Genomic DNA, 17,358 nt, shown 5'->3' with positions numbered 1-17,358 from the left:
TAGAGGTGACCTTTAAATAGCACTGACTGAGGAAGTGATCCAATTCAAGCTGATTCAGCTCAGTTGAAAAATGTCCAAAAATGGCTAGAGATGGAAATTATTTCACTATTATTAAACTATGATAATACCCTGTATAGATTGCAGTTAAAGTGACATAACCCTTATCACACACACACACACACACACACACACACACACCCGCCCACCCACACCCACACACACCCACCCACCCACACACACACCCACCCACCCACACACACACCCACACCCCCACACACACCCACACACACACACTGCAGTGCTGCTCAGGCACCTCATAGGGGCCACTTCAAGCACCTCCTTGTCGCCATTTTGGGTGAGCTCCAGCACCTAATAAAATTAGCACTGCACCCTTGCATGCACTCACACACAATATACACCCATTCCCTTGCCCCCCCCCTAACTTGTACACTTCACCATGTTTAAGAGATGAGCAGCAGTTATTTAATTTCGTTCATTTAATACTCTTGTGGGAGACAGCTGGACCCTTGCTAAACATTACACTGACAGTTAGCCAAAAAAAAAATTTAATGTCCTCCTGACATTGACGACGCAGTCACAAAATGCAAAGGAGACAAAGAATAAACATAGAAAGTTGAAAAAACAGTTACCCATTTCAGTTAAAATTAACCAGGTTCTATCAGCCTGTGACATTAGCTTTGCACCATCCCCTGCCTCTCCGATGCTCGGTAAAACGGAACCATTCACCAATAATCATGCTTCCTGTCTTGTGCCCACAACAGCTTCTAACATGGGCTCAAGAGAACAAACAGAACCACCGACAAGACAAAAGGATGAACTACCAGGCAGAAAAAGAACCTTGCATACCAGCTCTTTGCAGCCCATTTGTTGTCATCTTGTCCCACCTCTTTCATAGTGGCAACGATTTCAATTACTGGAGTGGCTTTCCTGGGTCTAATTGCCAAATTATTTGAAAGGCACTACACCCGCATGCAACTCAGCCCCAGTTAAACACGTCAAGGAATGTAGTTGATGTTTTAATGCAATTTGGTATTTACGTGCCTTTCAGTTTCTCAGAGGCCCAGGTTCTGCTGTGAATGGTTAGAGATGGATTGGTGCCTGCAAGCAAGTGCCCTACAAACAACATTTTCCATGCATTTAAAAGCAACTGTAAAGATAGGTCAGTTTGTCAATATTTTTAAGTGCATGAAACCCTAACACAAATACAATAGCAGCTCTGCGTAAACTGGGCACCAGCTGAAGAAATATTGGAAAACAGAATAAAGGTAACCTAATAGCATTGAGGTAATGAATTACCAGAGGCCGTTGTGTCCTTTAAGAACCGCCTTCTCCCTCCCAATGCTTCCTGGTAGATTGAAGCTTACCACGGCTTATGACCAATTTATTAACATCCATGTCTTGCAATCAACTCTGCAGGTTTATTCACAGATCTGTTTTAAAACTTGGCATGTTTGAGGGCTGAGAAGCACATTGCCAAACACAAACCTCTTCCTTTGTTAAAAGCTGCAGTCTGAAATGGACATGGACAATTTCAAAGTCCAAAGGCAGGTATCAAAGGTACCACGCTTTCTTGTGCAGAGGCCAACACTAAGCAACAGTTTCAGTTATTAAAATGCATTTGCGAGTTAATTTTTCATTTTATTTGGAAGTCAGAGTTTAAATTTTATCTTGAAGAAGTCAGAGTTAAAAATGTTTAATTCTAAAAGGCAGCATTAAACCATAAAATCAAATCATAACGACTGCAATTTATTCAGCTAATGTACTGTATCCCCTTATAATATTAACGAACAGAAAACAACCCAGGTTTAAATATCAGCCATGTAAATCGAGCAGTGCAGAAAACTTAACAAAGGATTATCTTGAACCATGACATACTGTAAATATATTCTTCAACTATTGGGTTTCAAGTAGTGGTGCCAGAATGTGAACAAAACAACCTCTTAATTACTGCAAATGAAAATCCAATTTAAGTTTCACTGGAACATGATACCATTACTTCAGTTAATTATATTCCTTCATAATTCTGTTCACAGACCAAAACACACAAAGTATAAACAGTTCAGTTTGCAACCATCTCCCTTTTGGGATCGGACATCCTGCCTCATTAAAGCAATAATGCCAGATATTCTAAGGCATTATAAACCCCTGAAAGAGCATTACAATCCGCCATTTCTCGTTGCAAACATTTTTCTTTTATTAGCCAAGTTAATAGTATGTTTCAAATTTAGGATATTTTATTTTGTTTCGACCCACATAAAGGAGACAGATGGTTTCTCTCTGCTGTGCACAGAGAACTGAAGCTCATAATCCGAGAAACATATGAATGGAGAAGACCATTTGGCCCACCATTCTTATACTAGCCTTTTCAAAGCACTATCCCTCCGTCTCTCTGTTCCTCTTTCATAATTCGAAAAAAATGCTTCTTTTCCAAGGATTTCTCCAATTCACCCTGTGAAAGTTGTTGAATATGGTTCTACCAGTGCAGGGCCTCAGTGAGAGCATTCGAGATTATAAAAGTTCATCTCCTTTCCTTGTAAATTCTTTCACCAATAATCTTAAATGTTTCAATTGAGTAATACCTCTTGATTACTTATTTATTTACACAACCAATATTCTTTATAATTCAGAACTTCAGAATTAAACTGCCCCTTGACCTTCTACCTCTAAAAGGCACACACGTCCAACACTTGTGGTATCTCTGTGTTCTATCTCATGTAATGTCTCTCAAACCCTTGACATAAGTTCTAATGTGTACAGAAGTGGAATCAAAACTGAAAAATTCATTTATCTAACGATTTATCAGGTGAGGCGTAACTTCCACAATTTGTTTCTGTACTATAGTTTCCCAATTTCAGGGTGCTTTACATTGGTCTGCCATTTCCAAACTTTATACAATGCAAAAGTCTGCCTAGAAATTAGGTTGCACAACTCTAATTGCGTGTGAGTTTTACACAGTTCAATCCCAAAGAAAACGGAACAGAAATAAAATCTGGGGACTTTACAGAAGTTGCACAAAGTTTGAACTTTTCATTTTGCGTCTTCTGTCCATTCTGTGGCTGACGGACCACTGGACCACATGCCCAGTGGCAAGGCCATGAACAGTAGGTCAGCCCAATCCTTCCCAACAAATGGGCTTCCAGAACTGGCGACGTTTATGGGAACTTTATTTTGTTGGCACAAACAGCCAACTTCACCAATTTGGTTGAACTCTACCTTAAATGCCCTACCTGTAGAAAACTGATGTGGGAAAATTCACTGAATGAATCATTCTGCAAAAAAACCACCGACTCTCACAGTTGTTTTGACTGCCACTTCTTTCTACCCCATCTCCTATAAGGATTCTATTCCTTTCCCTCAGTTTCTCTGCCTCCACCACGTCTACTCCCAGGATGAGGTTTCCCATTCCAGGACGTCTGGAACACAGCAAGAACCATCTACCAGATTCGGCCAATTTTATTAACGAGACAGAACTATTCTTATACAACGAGTGGATACATGGTACTACTCATCCTTTCTGAAATGAAAGACAACATGCAGAAAAAACACTGCAGAGATCTGGGTATCTAATACAGGTTGAATTTCCATGTGACACTGAAGAAATGCAAGATTCTCAAGTTCTACATCACTTCAAAGCCCACACCCACAAGGGCCAAAGAGAGTTGGAGCAGGAATCGGCCACCGCCACCCCACTGCCCCCAACTTTAGCCTGACTGGCCATTTAATACAATCAGATCTGACGTGTCCAGGCCCCATCTCTTCACAATTCTCCATAGCCCTGTTATTCCCAAAGGATCCCATGTGTTTAATATGGATTATGCCTCATTCTTCTAATCTCCAAATATAAAACAAAGAATCTAGAAATATCGGCAGAGCGCAGAGGCCATAGTGTTTAGCCAACCAATAACCTACTCTACGAATAGTCTAGAATTTTCCTACTGCATAAACCTCCATTTTTCTCTCTTTGCCATGTACCTATTTAATAGTCTCTTAAAAGATCCTTCTGGATCTGCCTCCATCACCATTGCTGGCAGTGCAACCCATGCTCCCACCAGTCTTGTGCAGCAAATCCTGCCTCTTACATCCCCCCCTTGTACTTACTCCCGAGCACCATAAAATTATGCCGCCTCCCCCCCCCCCCCCCCCCACCTCACTGGCCATTTCAACTCTGGGAAAAAAGCCTCTGGCTATCCACATGATCAATGCCTCTCATCATCTTGAACACCTTCATCAGGTCACCCCTGATCCTCCACCACTCCAAGGAGAAAAGGTCAAGTTCACTCAGACTATCCTCATAAAGCATGGTCTCTAATCCAGGCAGCATCTTGTTAATTTCCTCCACACCCTCAGTTTAACTTGCGTCTTATCTTGCTGCAACGTTACACCTTGGACCCAAGTTCTTCAGCCGCTTATGACAAAAAAAATTTCTCACCTCAGAAGCATGCCTTGTGAATCACTTTTGGATGGCTTTTAATGTCAGTATGCAAGAGGATTGAAACCATACATACTCCAGATATGGCCTCACCAGCACCTTGTACTGTGCAACAAGATTTCCCCATTTCAACTCATTTGCAATGAAGGACAATGTATAATTTACCTTTCTAACCACTTCCTGCACCTGCCTGCTAACATTTTGTGATTTGTGCAATCTCTACTTATATGCAATCTTTCTCAATTTAGATGATAGCTTGCCTGTAGAATTCTCTTATCCAAGTGCACGACCTCAAACTTTCCCACATCAAACTCGATTTGCCAAATTTTCATCCACTCATTCCACCCATCTACATCCTGTTGCAGAGTCCTAATATCTTCATCGCCAATAGTCTCTCCCACTTATGCGTCACCTGCAAACTTGGATACCTTGTACTTCGCACTCTCCTCCTGGTGATTAATGTAAATCGTCAATAATTGATAGCCAAGAACTGATTACAGAACTGCAATGCTATTACAGTGCCGGCAACCGGGACCAGGGATCAATCCCATGCTGTCTGTAAGGAGTTTGTATATTCTCCCCATGTCTGTGTAGGTTTCCTCCAGGTTCACCGGTTTCCCCCCCCCCAAACAACCATTTAAAATGCATCAGGGGTTGCAGGTCAATTGTGTGTAATTTGGCAGCACAGGTTCATAGACCGAAAGAGCCTGTTACCAAGCTGCGTGTGTGTGTGTGTGTGTGTGTGTGTGTGTGTGTGTGTGTGTGTGTGTGCGCGTGCGTGCGCATTCATGTACAGTTTCCTGAGATGTTGGAAGACATTAGCAAGGTTAATACCAGCAAAGCCGGCAACACCAATATCAAGTGAAGAGACCACGACCACGGAAACATGAACACAGCAGTTAACAGATGAAGCCCAACAAGCTCCATCATCTACGTGTACCAGCAACACAGAGCCCAACGGTCGCAACAAAATCCACAAGATGGCAAAGGAACATACTGCCGCCAGTGCAATATCGATGAGAACTATTTAAATATAGTTGTGTAAATAAACTCGTGTACAAGCTCAGTTACTGAAGTTGCACTGCAAAGAAAGTGATAAAGAACATTAAATTTTTCTTTATCTTGAGAAGGAGGGATGTTATAGTGTCAGGATAATGTGAACTATGTTGAAACCATGTAAGAATACACCCTTCTCACTGCAGTAACTGTAGTGCCCAACTGTGGGCCCAACTATCCATGGCTCACATCTTGAGCACCAGCCTTTAATCTTGCACCTTGACCTCCTCCTGCCTTTCAAAATGGACACAAAGGATTCCTTGGCACTATTTGAAGACCAAAGAACAAAATCTGACACTTTTCCCTTTATACATCTGTAAATCACCATTACTAAAACAGAATAGTGGACCACCATTACCTTGCTCCTTTTAGGAGATGCAAAAGGCGGCCAATGCTGGAATCTGAAGCCAAAGATCTGGAGGGATGCATCAGGTCGAATAGTAAAGGTATGGCTGGCATTTCAGGCTGAAGTTCTAGAATAGAATACAGGCCCTGCTGTTGGCTGATGAGTTTTCTACATTACAATAGTGGCAGCATCTCAAAAGTTGTACATAGTCATTTGGAATATCCAAAGGGTGCAAAAATCATGGTTACAAAATGTTTATTTCCTGATTTTGGTATTAAGGAATGTCACCTATAAAATCCCTGCAGTCAGTTTTAAACCTCATTAGTGATGTGTATAACAAATGTCAAAATTCAATGGTCAGGTCAAGCATCTCAGTAAACGTCTACAATCTCCTTAATAGTTTACGTTGGTATTGCTATGAGTGAATACTTTCCTTTGCAAATTTGGCCTTGAATAAATTATCCAGGAACTACAACTTGACAATGGGCAATGCAACCTTCTGCCTCAAAAAATACTTTCTTATTTTAATGCAGAACATTTCAACAATTGCCAATGTTAATCTTGCAATTACTGCATGCTGTAATGTGCAACTTTGAATGTGCTGAGCTTGTTAAAGGCTTAGTGATAAAGATCTTCCAGTGAGAAATACTTCAACCTCTGAACCAAATTCCTGCTGCTAGCATTGTTTTGAAGGCAGTTTAATGATTAAAATAATCTTCCCAAAATGCATTGTGCAGAATGTCACAAATGTACAACATTTTTATGCACAAATATTAATACAACTCAACATTTGGAATAAAACAAGAGAGCGTCCAGGAAAGAGGAGGCCGATCCATCTGTCCACATTGTACTGGATTGGCACAAGAGCTAATCCTTCCCCCTTGCTGTTGTCCCTCATAGTTCCATAAATTCTTTACATTCAGCTCTGGAATGGTGTAGAAAATTTCGTGAGAATGTTACTGGAATTGGAGGCTTGAAGTCAAGGGAGTGGCCAGAAAGGCTGGGGCTTTTTAAAAAATTTTGGAGCCTGGGAGACTGAGGGGTGACCTTATGGACAAATCATGAGGGTCAAATACAAGACAAATAAACATCTTCTTTCTCACCTGCGGAGGGGTGTCTAAAACTACAGAGGAGAGTTTTAAAGCAGTGGTTCTCAATCTTTTCTTTCCACTCACATACCATCAGTGCTCTGTGATTAGTAAGGGATTGCTTAAGGTGGTATGTGAGCGGGAAGGGAAGGTTGAGAATCATTGCTCTAGACCCAATTGTTACTGAAATATTCTGCTTGAGAAAAATTGTCATAGGCCCATTTCCTTTGGAGTTCTGAAACCGTGCATATAACAAGTCAATGAGGGACGATTAAAACTGTGGTTTTTCAACCTTTTTCTTTCCACCCAGGTACTACCTGAAGCAATCCCTTACTAATCACAGAGCACCTATGGCATAGGGATTATTTAAAGTGGTATTGTGAGTGGAAAGAAAAAGATTGAAAACCACTGGCTTAAAGCAAACGGGAAAAATTTAAAAAGGGATCCGAGGGGGCATTATTTCCCCCACACACAGAGGCCGGTGGGCATATGGAACGAGCAAGCTGCAGAGAAAGCTGTAGGGTCAGGTACAATTACCACATTTGGACAGGCAAATGGTTGAGAGGGATATCGGCCAAATGCAGGCAAGTGGGACTTGATCAGGTTTTCAGTTTGGACGAGTTCAGGCGAAGGGCCTGTTACCATGCTGTAGGGTTCAGTGACTCAAGCTTCAGAATGCCTCCATTAAACCTGCCTTCACTCCTACCACTGGCAGCGCATTTCAGGTCTCAATCATTTGTTGCATAAAAAGTTGATGAAAGGTTCAGACCTGAAACATTGACCATTCTTCCTCTCTCACTGATGCTGTTCGAACCACTGGGTTCCTCTGGCAAATGTTTTTTGTTGCTCCAGATTCCAGCATCTGGTCTCTCATGCGTTTTCTCCACTTTGGCTCGTTTGCAACTCAAGATAGTTTGAGGCCATCTCTTCTTGATCCTTCTGCTATCAGTTAGTAACACAACTCAACATTTGTTGTTTTTGTATACCTTCATTTACCAAAGTAAATTAGGTCTCAATAATCACAGAAAACAATATTTTAAAATCACATTTTTTGTGTTTTATTGATGTGAGGATCTTCTGTGAAATTGAATTACTAATTGAAGGACAGGACAAATGTGCACCCAGAAATTCAATTCTACATTTTTATAGAAATAGAAGTCTAAATGTGATTGAAATCCCTTTTCCCCTAAACCTCTTGCTCTAAAGTTTGTTTTCTAGCACTCCAGACATTTACCAAGGCATTCCCGTGTACAAGTCACGTTGGGGGCTGTCAGTGCAAGCAACAAATGGGACAAATCCACCCTGCTTTGGGGGGACCCTTTGAGCAACCAGGTCTTCCCAGCAAGGCACTTGCCTGGGATTCCTTATTAGCCGTGCCCCTCACCCTCTGCAGCCTTCCTTTCCTATGCGCTGCATCAAGGCTCCCCGCCATAACCTGACCACCCACCTCCCCCCCTCAATCTGCACCCCTCACGCTGTATCATTGCTGTCACCCTGAATTTCCAAGGCCCCTCAATCCCTCTGGGAAATGGACATTTTCCTTTGAATGTCCTTAGCAATTCTGTGACACATCAGAGTAAGAAGGAAGCAAGTCTTCTGGCGGAATCCCAATATAACTAATATAAACCCCAACATTGTTTTAAGTTTTTATTTGACCCTCAAGATAAGCTAACAACATATTTTCTGGTGTAGGCCACTGTGCAATTCCTTGACTAAATGGGGAGGTATTAACAAATACTTTGCATTTGAGACAGGTCAGTGTTAGCCAGTAAGACTGCTCCTAAAGGATTTGGTAGCATGGGGGAAATTAATGAGGTCAAGAGTTTTATTGTTTTTTTTTGGGCAAGATACAAATAATAAAAATAGATTTAAAATGAGAAGTTCTAGTGCACATTCCAAGGTTCACTTTTGGCAATGATGCAATGTCCTTACTCAAAATCAACAATCTCTTAAGAACACAGGTTTCAATCTAGCACAATAATATCAAAACAACCGATCTTAATGAAATAATTCCCTCCATAAAATTTAACGGGTTGACATATTGCGGAAACCTACTGAGGCAGCTGGTGTTGTCCTACCCTATGTAATCTACTCCCCTTTCATCGCAAGAATCCTGCAGATTATTTAATGATTTAAGTTTAGGAAAATCCAATTCAACATCCAAGAATCAACATGAAGATGTACAAACTTGTCACGGGACTCGGGTATAAAGATTTCTGCTAAAACATTGCATGCTCACCATCCTCCCACAGAGGATGAAATTTGATCTTGATGGTACTGCAAACAGGCATTAGCAAATCAACTATCCATTTTACACCCTGCCTAGATTTTATTTTCCTCCTTTTTTTGTGGCAAGATATACAGAATGCACATAATTAACAATACATATTTGCATGACTCATTTACACACAATTATTCCAGAGAACCAGACAGAAATACAATCTGATAAAAATTCATCTTACCCAACATTATTCAGTCCTCCTTCTGACGTTCTTTGGCTAAACCACACAGATAATAGAACAAAAGAGGAGTGTTTATCAGAACACATTATGGGAGGAGAGATGAACAGCAGGCAAAGAAGTTTGAGAAAGACCTGCCAGAATCAAAAGCTTAAAGTGTGGCTACCAATAATGGAGCAGGCTTTGATGCATTGAAAAATGTAAAGCATCAAGATGACAGCATTGCACATTTTGATTTGTTGTTTTGATGACACTATAAACACGTGCGCTGATTGTAATGTATTTCCTGTGTATCGTTTTATGAACCAAGTTTACTTTTGAAACCATATATCCGAGCAAATGGTGGCTGTGCACCAGGCCAAAGCTGGGGGAGCCACATTTTCAAAGGCGAAAGAAGTTAGAGAGTAAGACCGTGATGGATTGGAACATGAGGATTCATGCTGTTGGTACACTGACAGTTAATGTAGCCCAGTAGGCAGAATTTGGTGCTAGTTAAATAGAGGCACGCAATGATTGACTACATTCTTTGGCATGGGCCAAAACAGCAATAGGCAACACTTTTATTTCACGAAAAATAAAACCAAAATTTAAAAAAAATAAATAAATTTTCAAGCTTTCACAGGGCACTTGGCAATTTGATTTTTAAAGAGCATTTTTAAACAAACAAACTCTCCCAGTAACGTCTCGGAGAAAGACGAGTGACCATTTAATTTGTCGAGGGTGATCAGGGCATTTGGAGAATTTCTTCCTCCACTTTGAAGCATCATGGGGATCCTTCACACCAGCTTAAAAAAGTTACCTTAATATGGCAATTAAGTGTTAATCAAGACTGCATGTCAAATCTTGGGATGGGAATAAATTTGGGATGACTAGGAATACGGGAGGGGGAAGGGGGGGCTGAAGTTTGAATGAGTGACCCGGAGTCTCAGAGGTGACTAAAAGGTCACCTCTTTTGTCAGCCTATCAGAATTAATACATCAAAGATCTGCCCCGTGTTTCGTGGGCCTGGGATTTGTATCCTAACTGTGCTTATGTTTGCTCCGACAGCTGTCACCGTAATTCACAGTGTCGTGATGCAGGTAGGGAGCTGCGCTGGAAGGGAGCACAGGTCGGCAAGGAGGCACTCCATGGCTGAGGCTCTCATACTGGTGGCAGGACAGCAAATCTAGCCTCATAATAAAAAAAACAAAAGCAGAGCGATGAGATTCCCCACTTGGATGTTATTCATCACATGACGTCTGACCTCCTACCTTCCTATCCAATCAAATGAACCAGCATCGCATTGGCAATATTTTTTCCAAAGAAACCAACTGTTGCTTTAACTTTTCTCCCTGCCGCCACGTCTTTGGGATTAATCTTTAATGTCCTGAAGAGCTTGATCGATCTTGGAAAGTTGGCAAGTGTAATTAATGATAATGTGCAGCCCTTCGGAAAAGATAGTGGCTTACTTCTATCAATAGTTATTGGACAACAAATCATTAAAGTTTACTTATATTGGCTGGAACACATCCAACAAATTTGGAATCAATTTTGAGAGATAAGATTTTCTTGACTATCCTTTTCAACTATTCGAGCCTAATTGGCCACATTAAAGTCCTCCATATTAAAATAAAAGGCCTGATTATGATTACGTTGCTGGGGAGGAGACCAAGACCCATTTTATTCCAAACAGCCCACAACCCTCAGCATCCAATACAACAGCTAACCAGCCACTGTCGCCATGTGGCCCTCACAAAACACCGACCTGTTAACTCCCTGATCAAATCTACTCGTAACAGAAGAATCGGCAAAGAGAGAGAAATAAATGGATCTTTTTCCACAGCTTCATTCACATGATCCAAAAATGACCTTCCAGAGCCAGTGGAGCGTCACATTGCCAAAGGTGCTGTCTTTCAGCACCAAGCCAAGGACCCACTTGGTGACAATCTCACAGCACAGAGAGGACCAGTATGATGCCCAAACACTTGTTCAACAACCGCCACTCAACCAAAATTACTTGGTCATTTACTGCGCTTCCCTCTTTAAAAGCACGCTGAGTGTAAATTATTTTTTTCAGCACCTTTTATTTGAACATTGGTGCATTTCAAAACTTAATTCTATGGGGTTTTCTGGGGTGGAAAAGGATGTTAAAGTTCCCCTTTTACCTAGAGAGCTTGTAATGGCTCTGTTACAGCCTTTGCCACCATGAAGAGCAGAGTAAAAAGTCTCCAGAGGCACAAAGTCAGGCAGAATTTCCTTTGAACAGCCCAAGTTGGGGAAGTACCGACAATATAAAAACACACTGAGGAACATGCTGGAGGAACTCAGCCGGTCCTTCAGCATCCAGAAAAAGCAAAGATATTTTGCCGATGTTACGGGCCTGAGCCCTTCTGCAAGGAATAAGCAGAATTTCGACAATGGTCCAGAGTGCAGTGCTCACCAAAGCACTCAATTGCCCTCTAGTGTCAAACCTCCATCTCACATCACCAAGGAAATCTTTACTGATGATTATTACTTCAGGCATTCGCGTCTGTTGTGGAAAATCTGCTTCAGGTAAAAAATCAAGTGTGGCTTGGCATATGGTCAAAATTTCTCATAAAAAGGGAATTATGCACCGAGTAACTGATTAGCAATTAGATTTTTTTAAAGAATCACAGAACCTTTCTAGGCCAGGAAGAGGATGCTGTCACCGCACCACTCTATGTTTTTTTTAAAGGCTTCAAGATTTTATGCTCCTCTCCACTCTGTTGTCCACATCAAAGTGAAGACAGCTAACGTTTTAAGGTGCAACCACTTCCAATGACCTGTCCTCGGCCAACCACATTGATTCATCAGCCAAAAAAGTGCATCAATGCATCTACTTGCTTTGAAGCCTACGGAGGTCTGCCATGTCCCTCACCTTGAAGGCAGACCTGCTGGATGCATCACAGCGAGGTACGGGAGCTGCTCATCTTAAGGTGGGAAGAAACTACAGGAGCCAGTGAATGCAGCTCAGAGTGTAACACAAACCTGCCTTCGCTCTGTGAACTCAGAGGAAAGGCAGCCAACATACTGAAAGACTACTGCACCCAGAGCTACTTTGAGCTAGTTCATCACACCCCCAACACTCTCTTCACAGAAGACACAAGAGTATGAAATCGTGCACCATGAGTAGCCATCGGGCTCTTGAATGTGCCCCATAAAAGGCCTATCATGCTGCCAAATGATCTTTTTTTTTTCATTGCAACTCTATCTCTGACATTGTCCTCATGCTTTACTTTATCAGGCTGCATGAACCTGAGAAGTAACCTGTTAGACTGCTTGCAGAAGAACCCTTTTCACTGTTGCAGGTATGCTGTAACAAACAGACGTAACCAATTTTCTCAAGTCCCCAATTGGACCCGTGAAGGAAAGCTCACTTCCTGTGCCAAGAACCTGCCAGACCCCTGGACGCCATTTGTTCCTTCACGTCCACCACTCCATGCAAAGGAAAACATTTTGCAGTTGATGTTTGCAATCACATGATCATATCTGTCATTAGCAGGTTTCTCCAAAATGCATCATGTACCTCATTGGCTAAAAGCTGATGCCTTTGCACTGTTCAAAATCTCTCTACCATCTTTGTAGCGTTACACACTGCATTCTTTGACTTACTGAACACTGCACCCTGTTTTCTTGTTTTATCATTGCATACCTGCTGTACTTAACTAAGAGTTGACTTGGCAAGCTAGCACACTAAACAAACTATCACAGCACAAGTAACAATAAACAATTCAATATCCAGCTTCTCCCCCCCCCACTTTGGAACTGTATTCTTGGCTTCATGTCATCTTTCCTTGTTCCAGTGCTAAAATGTATCACTTTGGAATTATCTGGAATAAATTTCATCTGCCATGTCTATCCCCCTCACCTGGTTATCCTCTCCCCCACCCCCCTCCCCACTGAAGTCTATTAACTATCTTAATGCTTTCCATACTTCCAAGGTTTACATTATCCGCAACATTCAGAGACCTTGCCCTGCACACCCATGTCTAACTCATTAAAAAAATGAGATGGTCCCTGGTGAAGAACACAGTCTCAAAAATAACTTTTTACCATGACCCTCTGCTTGTTATATTGGGAGGTTTCATATCAATGCCATCACTGACCATTTTGTTTGGCGGGGTTCAATTCTGCAAACATTTGCTCAGAATAAAGTCAATTTAGACTCAGGAATAGAAGGTTAAATCAAATCATGAACTAATTCTTAATATCTAGCAAAAAAAACTTACTTTCACAAACACTGTGGCCATGGTTTCATTCGAGGGAATTTCTGAAGCCAAAGTATTTTTGCTGAATTACTGTTTTGAGACTGATGCCCCTTTCTGCTGACCTCTTGAAACCTCTGGACTTTCATCCCAGTTAAATCAGAAGTAAAACAGCCCAGAGTCCCACTGACATAATGAAAATGTCAAAACTATTTTGGCAAGATGAACAACCTGGCTTGTTAAACACAATTATATTCACTGCTACTTACTAGTTGTTACATTTTTCAATGAAAAATAAACAAACCAGGCTTCCCCTCACATATCAGTTCTCTTCCATCAGAAAAATAATCTCATCCCCGCCCTCCCATTTATTTAATCCCAACCATCAAATCCTAGTTACAGGGGAACCACACTTAAAAAAAATTGTTTTACCATCTCGCTCACGTGCTATTCAGTGTGACACAGAACACTGAGTGTCGAAAGCTTGCAGTTTGGCAACATGAACTGGAGCTTCCATGAATGGACCAGCAAATGCAAATTTATATCCAAGTCCCAATGAGAAGCTGTCAGTCCATCTGAAAATATGCACTGCCTTATTTTAAAACAGTATTACATTAAGAGCTATACAAATACAACATTGTTTCATTCTGCGAAGTGGCTGGAAATGTCCCATGAGGTCAATAGAGCATATGGCTACAAGAAACAACAAATTACATTTATACTAACTTACTGGAAAATAAACCATCAGCAATCTGTGGGTGATCTTTCTCTGATGTCACTCTCATGTATTTTCCAGTAAATGCTGCTAGCTGGTTGACAAATGGACACATTGCTTCTGACTAGATTTGTGTAGAAATGGAAAGAAATATCATTATCATGCCAGAAATTAATCAAAATTTGCAGCATCAACCACAATTGTGGGAAATTTACTGTTTCAGAAATGATGCTATATCCTATCCCTGCCCTCTCTGGGAAAAAAAAATCAAATAACCTGTCATAGTCACGATTTGCTACATTAAAACACTACTTTCTTGGCACCTCTTAAAATGTATCAATTTCAAACTTACTTCCAGAGAAATCAAGGATATCACTTAAATCCATCCCAGACGAAAAAAAACAAATAAAGTTGTAGCAACCCGCAGCCCGAGCCTCAATTTGACGCAGGAAATGATTGGCGGACGCAGCGGCCGGCAAAGCATCGTCCGGGCTGAAATGCCCGTTTCCATAGGTCGCCGGCAGAGCGGTAAAACTGGCCAATCGCTGCCGGTGGATCGCAGGGAGCCCAATCAGGGAGCCGAAGTAACCAATCGGCAGCCGGCCCGCTCAAGCCACGCCCCAGTGGTGATGCGGCCAAGCTGACTATAAAAGGCAGAGCTACCACTGAATAAATTCAGTGTTGAATACACTCTACTGGTATGTGTGTCTTTCTTCTCCTGCGGATTCAAACTACTGCCTTAGGGCTATAACCGAGAGCTGTAACCTAGCTGTAGCCATAGCGACCTTGCTGCAGTGGTGACCTTGACCGGTCCAAACAGCGCTTTGGACCCAAAGATGGAAGAGTAACCTGCAATCAACGCCATAGCGTTGAAGCTGTCCGGATTCTGGATGTCGCAACCATGGGTGTGGTTCCAGCAAGCTGAGGTGCAGTTCGCCATTCAATGGATCTCTGCCGACGAGATGTGCTGCTACCACATGGTCTGCGCCCTCGATCAGGACACCGCAACCCACATCATCGACCTCCTCCAGCAGTCCATGGAACAAGGAAGGTACGAGGCCATCAAAGAGTTGTTAACCCGGATCCTCTGCCGAGTTAGTCTATGGTGCACCACTAGTTATACCGGCCGAACTTGTGATGGGCCATAAAGATTTAGGGGAACCCCCGACGACCACCTTGTCCTGACTACACGAGCACCTAAGCACCCTGGCCCTCGCTAAATCTAGACCGCCAGGGCCAACTTTGCACTTACGTCCCAAAGAACTTTACTGACAGTAAATACATGTTTGTTCGGCGCGGGGCTCACCGGCCACCCCTACAGTGGCCCTACGAGGGGCCATACCATGTCTTCAGACACAACAGCTCCACCTGTGTTTTGGATATTGGCGGCAGGGAAGAAAATTTCACACTCACCCAGTTGAAACTGGCCTACTTGGACTTTGACCAGCCCATCACTCACTTAACCCTACGGCGCAGGGGTTGGCCTCCTAAAAACAGCGCCCCGATCATCAGTTCTGTGGGTGGGGGGTGGGTGGGTGGGGTCGTGTACCAGCCTGCACCTCGGGCTGACTCAAGAAATAGTCGTCGAACATGGTGACCAGCATAGGCAGCCGGCAGAGCAGTGAAACTGGCCAATCACTGCTGGAGGATTGCAGGGGGCCCCCCAATTGGGGTCCAGGCATCCGAGGAAACCAATCAGCAGCCAACCTGCTCAAGCCACACCTCGGTGGTGACACGGCTGTGCTGACTATAAAAGGCAGAGCTACCACTGAATAAACTCAGTGTCAAATACACTCCACTGTCTTTTTTCTCCTGTGGATTCGAGCTATAACCGAGAGCTATAATCTAGTCATAGCAACCTCGCTACAAATATTGACACAGGTTTTTAAATGCATTTGAACAATCGCTATCTGAACAAATACAACATGTTAATTGAGTGTAACACAGCTATAGGAAGTATAATCTGTTCATTGGCTATGTAGAATAATATCACGAGTGTAATCTGTTCATTGCCTGAGTTAAACTCTATTACGAGTACATTTTACAAATTGGCTGGGTTAAACATGGTTTGCAGCTACAATCCTCTCAATGTAAAAGGTGCTTAATCAACCCAAACATAATCTTCTCGCTGGCTGCATTAAAGACTCCTTGCAAGTATTGGCAATCTTGCTCAAGAACTGTCAATCAAGCTGTGACAAAGGTTTCAGGATTTCAAATGATTTTCTCTCCGTCAGCAGCATATTTTACAGGATGTTATGTTACAGCTGGGAAACTGACCAAGAACTGATTATTGAACACATCCTTTCATCACAAAGAAATGAGTTCAAGTGAAATGCCCACAAATTCAAGCCCAGCCACTAAGATCACAAGTGAAGTGATACTAGCACAAGTATTTATAATTCCAGTTCTACAGTTCCCTTTTTTTGCATTTGGTGTAATTAAAAAGGGCAGGCAAATCACACTGTTGATTCAGTTAAGTATATAACACTTGAGTGAACATTTGCTAGCAAAAACTTCGGTTGTAACTCACAGAGAGTAAAATACCATATGCCGTGATTAATATCTTTTCAAATAGGTTTCAAGTTACACTTCAAGAATTCAGCTGCTGAGCTATCTGGGAAAAAAAATGTGAAATGCAGCATTTTTGCACTGACCCTGCATTAGGTCACAACAACTCTCATTTATTGCCACACACTTTAAACCTCGCAGCTGAAGGCCAGATGCAACAAAATAGCAACAGTACAGCAGAAATGTATTTAATTCCATCAGTCGTAACCTTCAATTCCTGTACAGGTGTTACCTCATTAGAACGTAACGCGAGGTTTCTTGATTCTCCATTCCTTTCAGTAATCCAAAAGTTTCTTCCTTGTTAAACTGCATTGAAGCCAATCACTTAGACATGAATTCTCTGTTCTCCCCTACAGTTTCTCTACTGATGTGCATAGCCAAAGTTAAAAAAAATAACTAGATAAACAGACATTTATTTAATTCCACGTGGTCTTGACAAATGTTCTATTGTCTTGTTATTGATTTGCAGAA

General features: G+C 42.0%; 1 protein-coding gene across 9 annotated transcripts in view; it reads right to left on the bottom strand.

The window, feature by feature from the left end:
• Positions 1 to 17,358, bottom strand: part of arid5b (AT-rich interaction domain 5B) — a 137,355-nt gene that overhangs the window by 48,953 nt on the left and 71,044 nt on the right. For 2 of the 9 annotated variants that reach the window (XM_069900751.1, XM_069900750.1), the window contains exon 2: positions 14,335 to 14,443. The exons of the other annotated variants lie outside the window; for them this stretch is intronic. In XM_069900751.1, the coding sequence (XP_069756852.1) occupies positions 14,335 to 14,434 (100 nt within the window). In that variant the 5' untranslated portion in view covers positions 14,435 to 14,443. The remainder of the gene's footprint in view (positions 1 to 14,334; positions 14,444 to 17,358) is intronic. 9 annotated transcript variants of the gene reach the window in all.

Source organism: Narcine bancroftii, chromosome 10 (assembly GCF_036971445.1).
Source record: "Narcine bancroftii isolate sNarBan1 chromosome 10, sNarBan1.hap1, whole genome shotgun sequence".
Classification (NCBI taxonomy): domain Eukaryota; kingdom Metazoa; phylum Chordata; class Chondrichthyes; order Torpediniformes; family Narcinidae; genus Narcine; species Narcine bancroftii.
The sequence above is the reverse complement of the archived record's forward strand: the minus strand, read 5'-3'. Positions and strand labels throughout refer to the sequence as shown.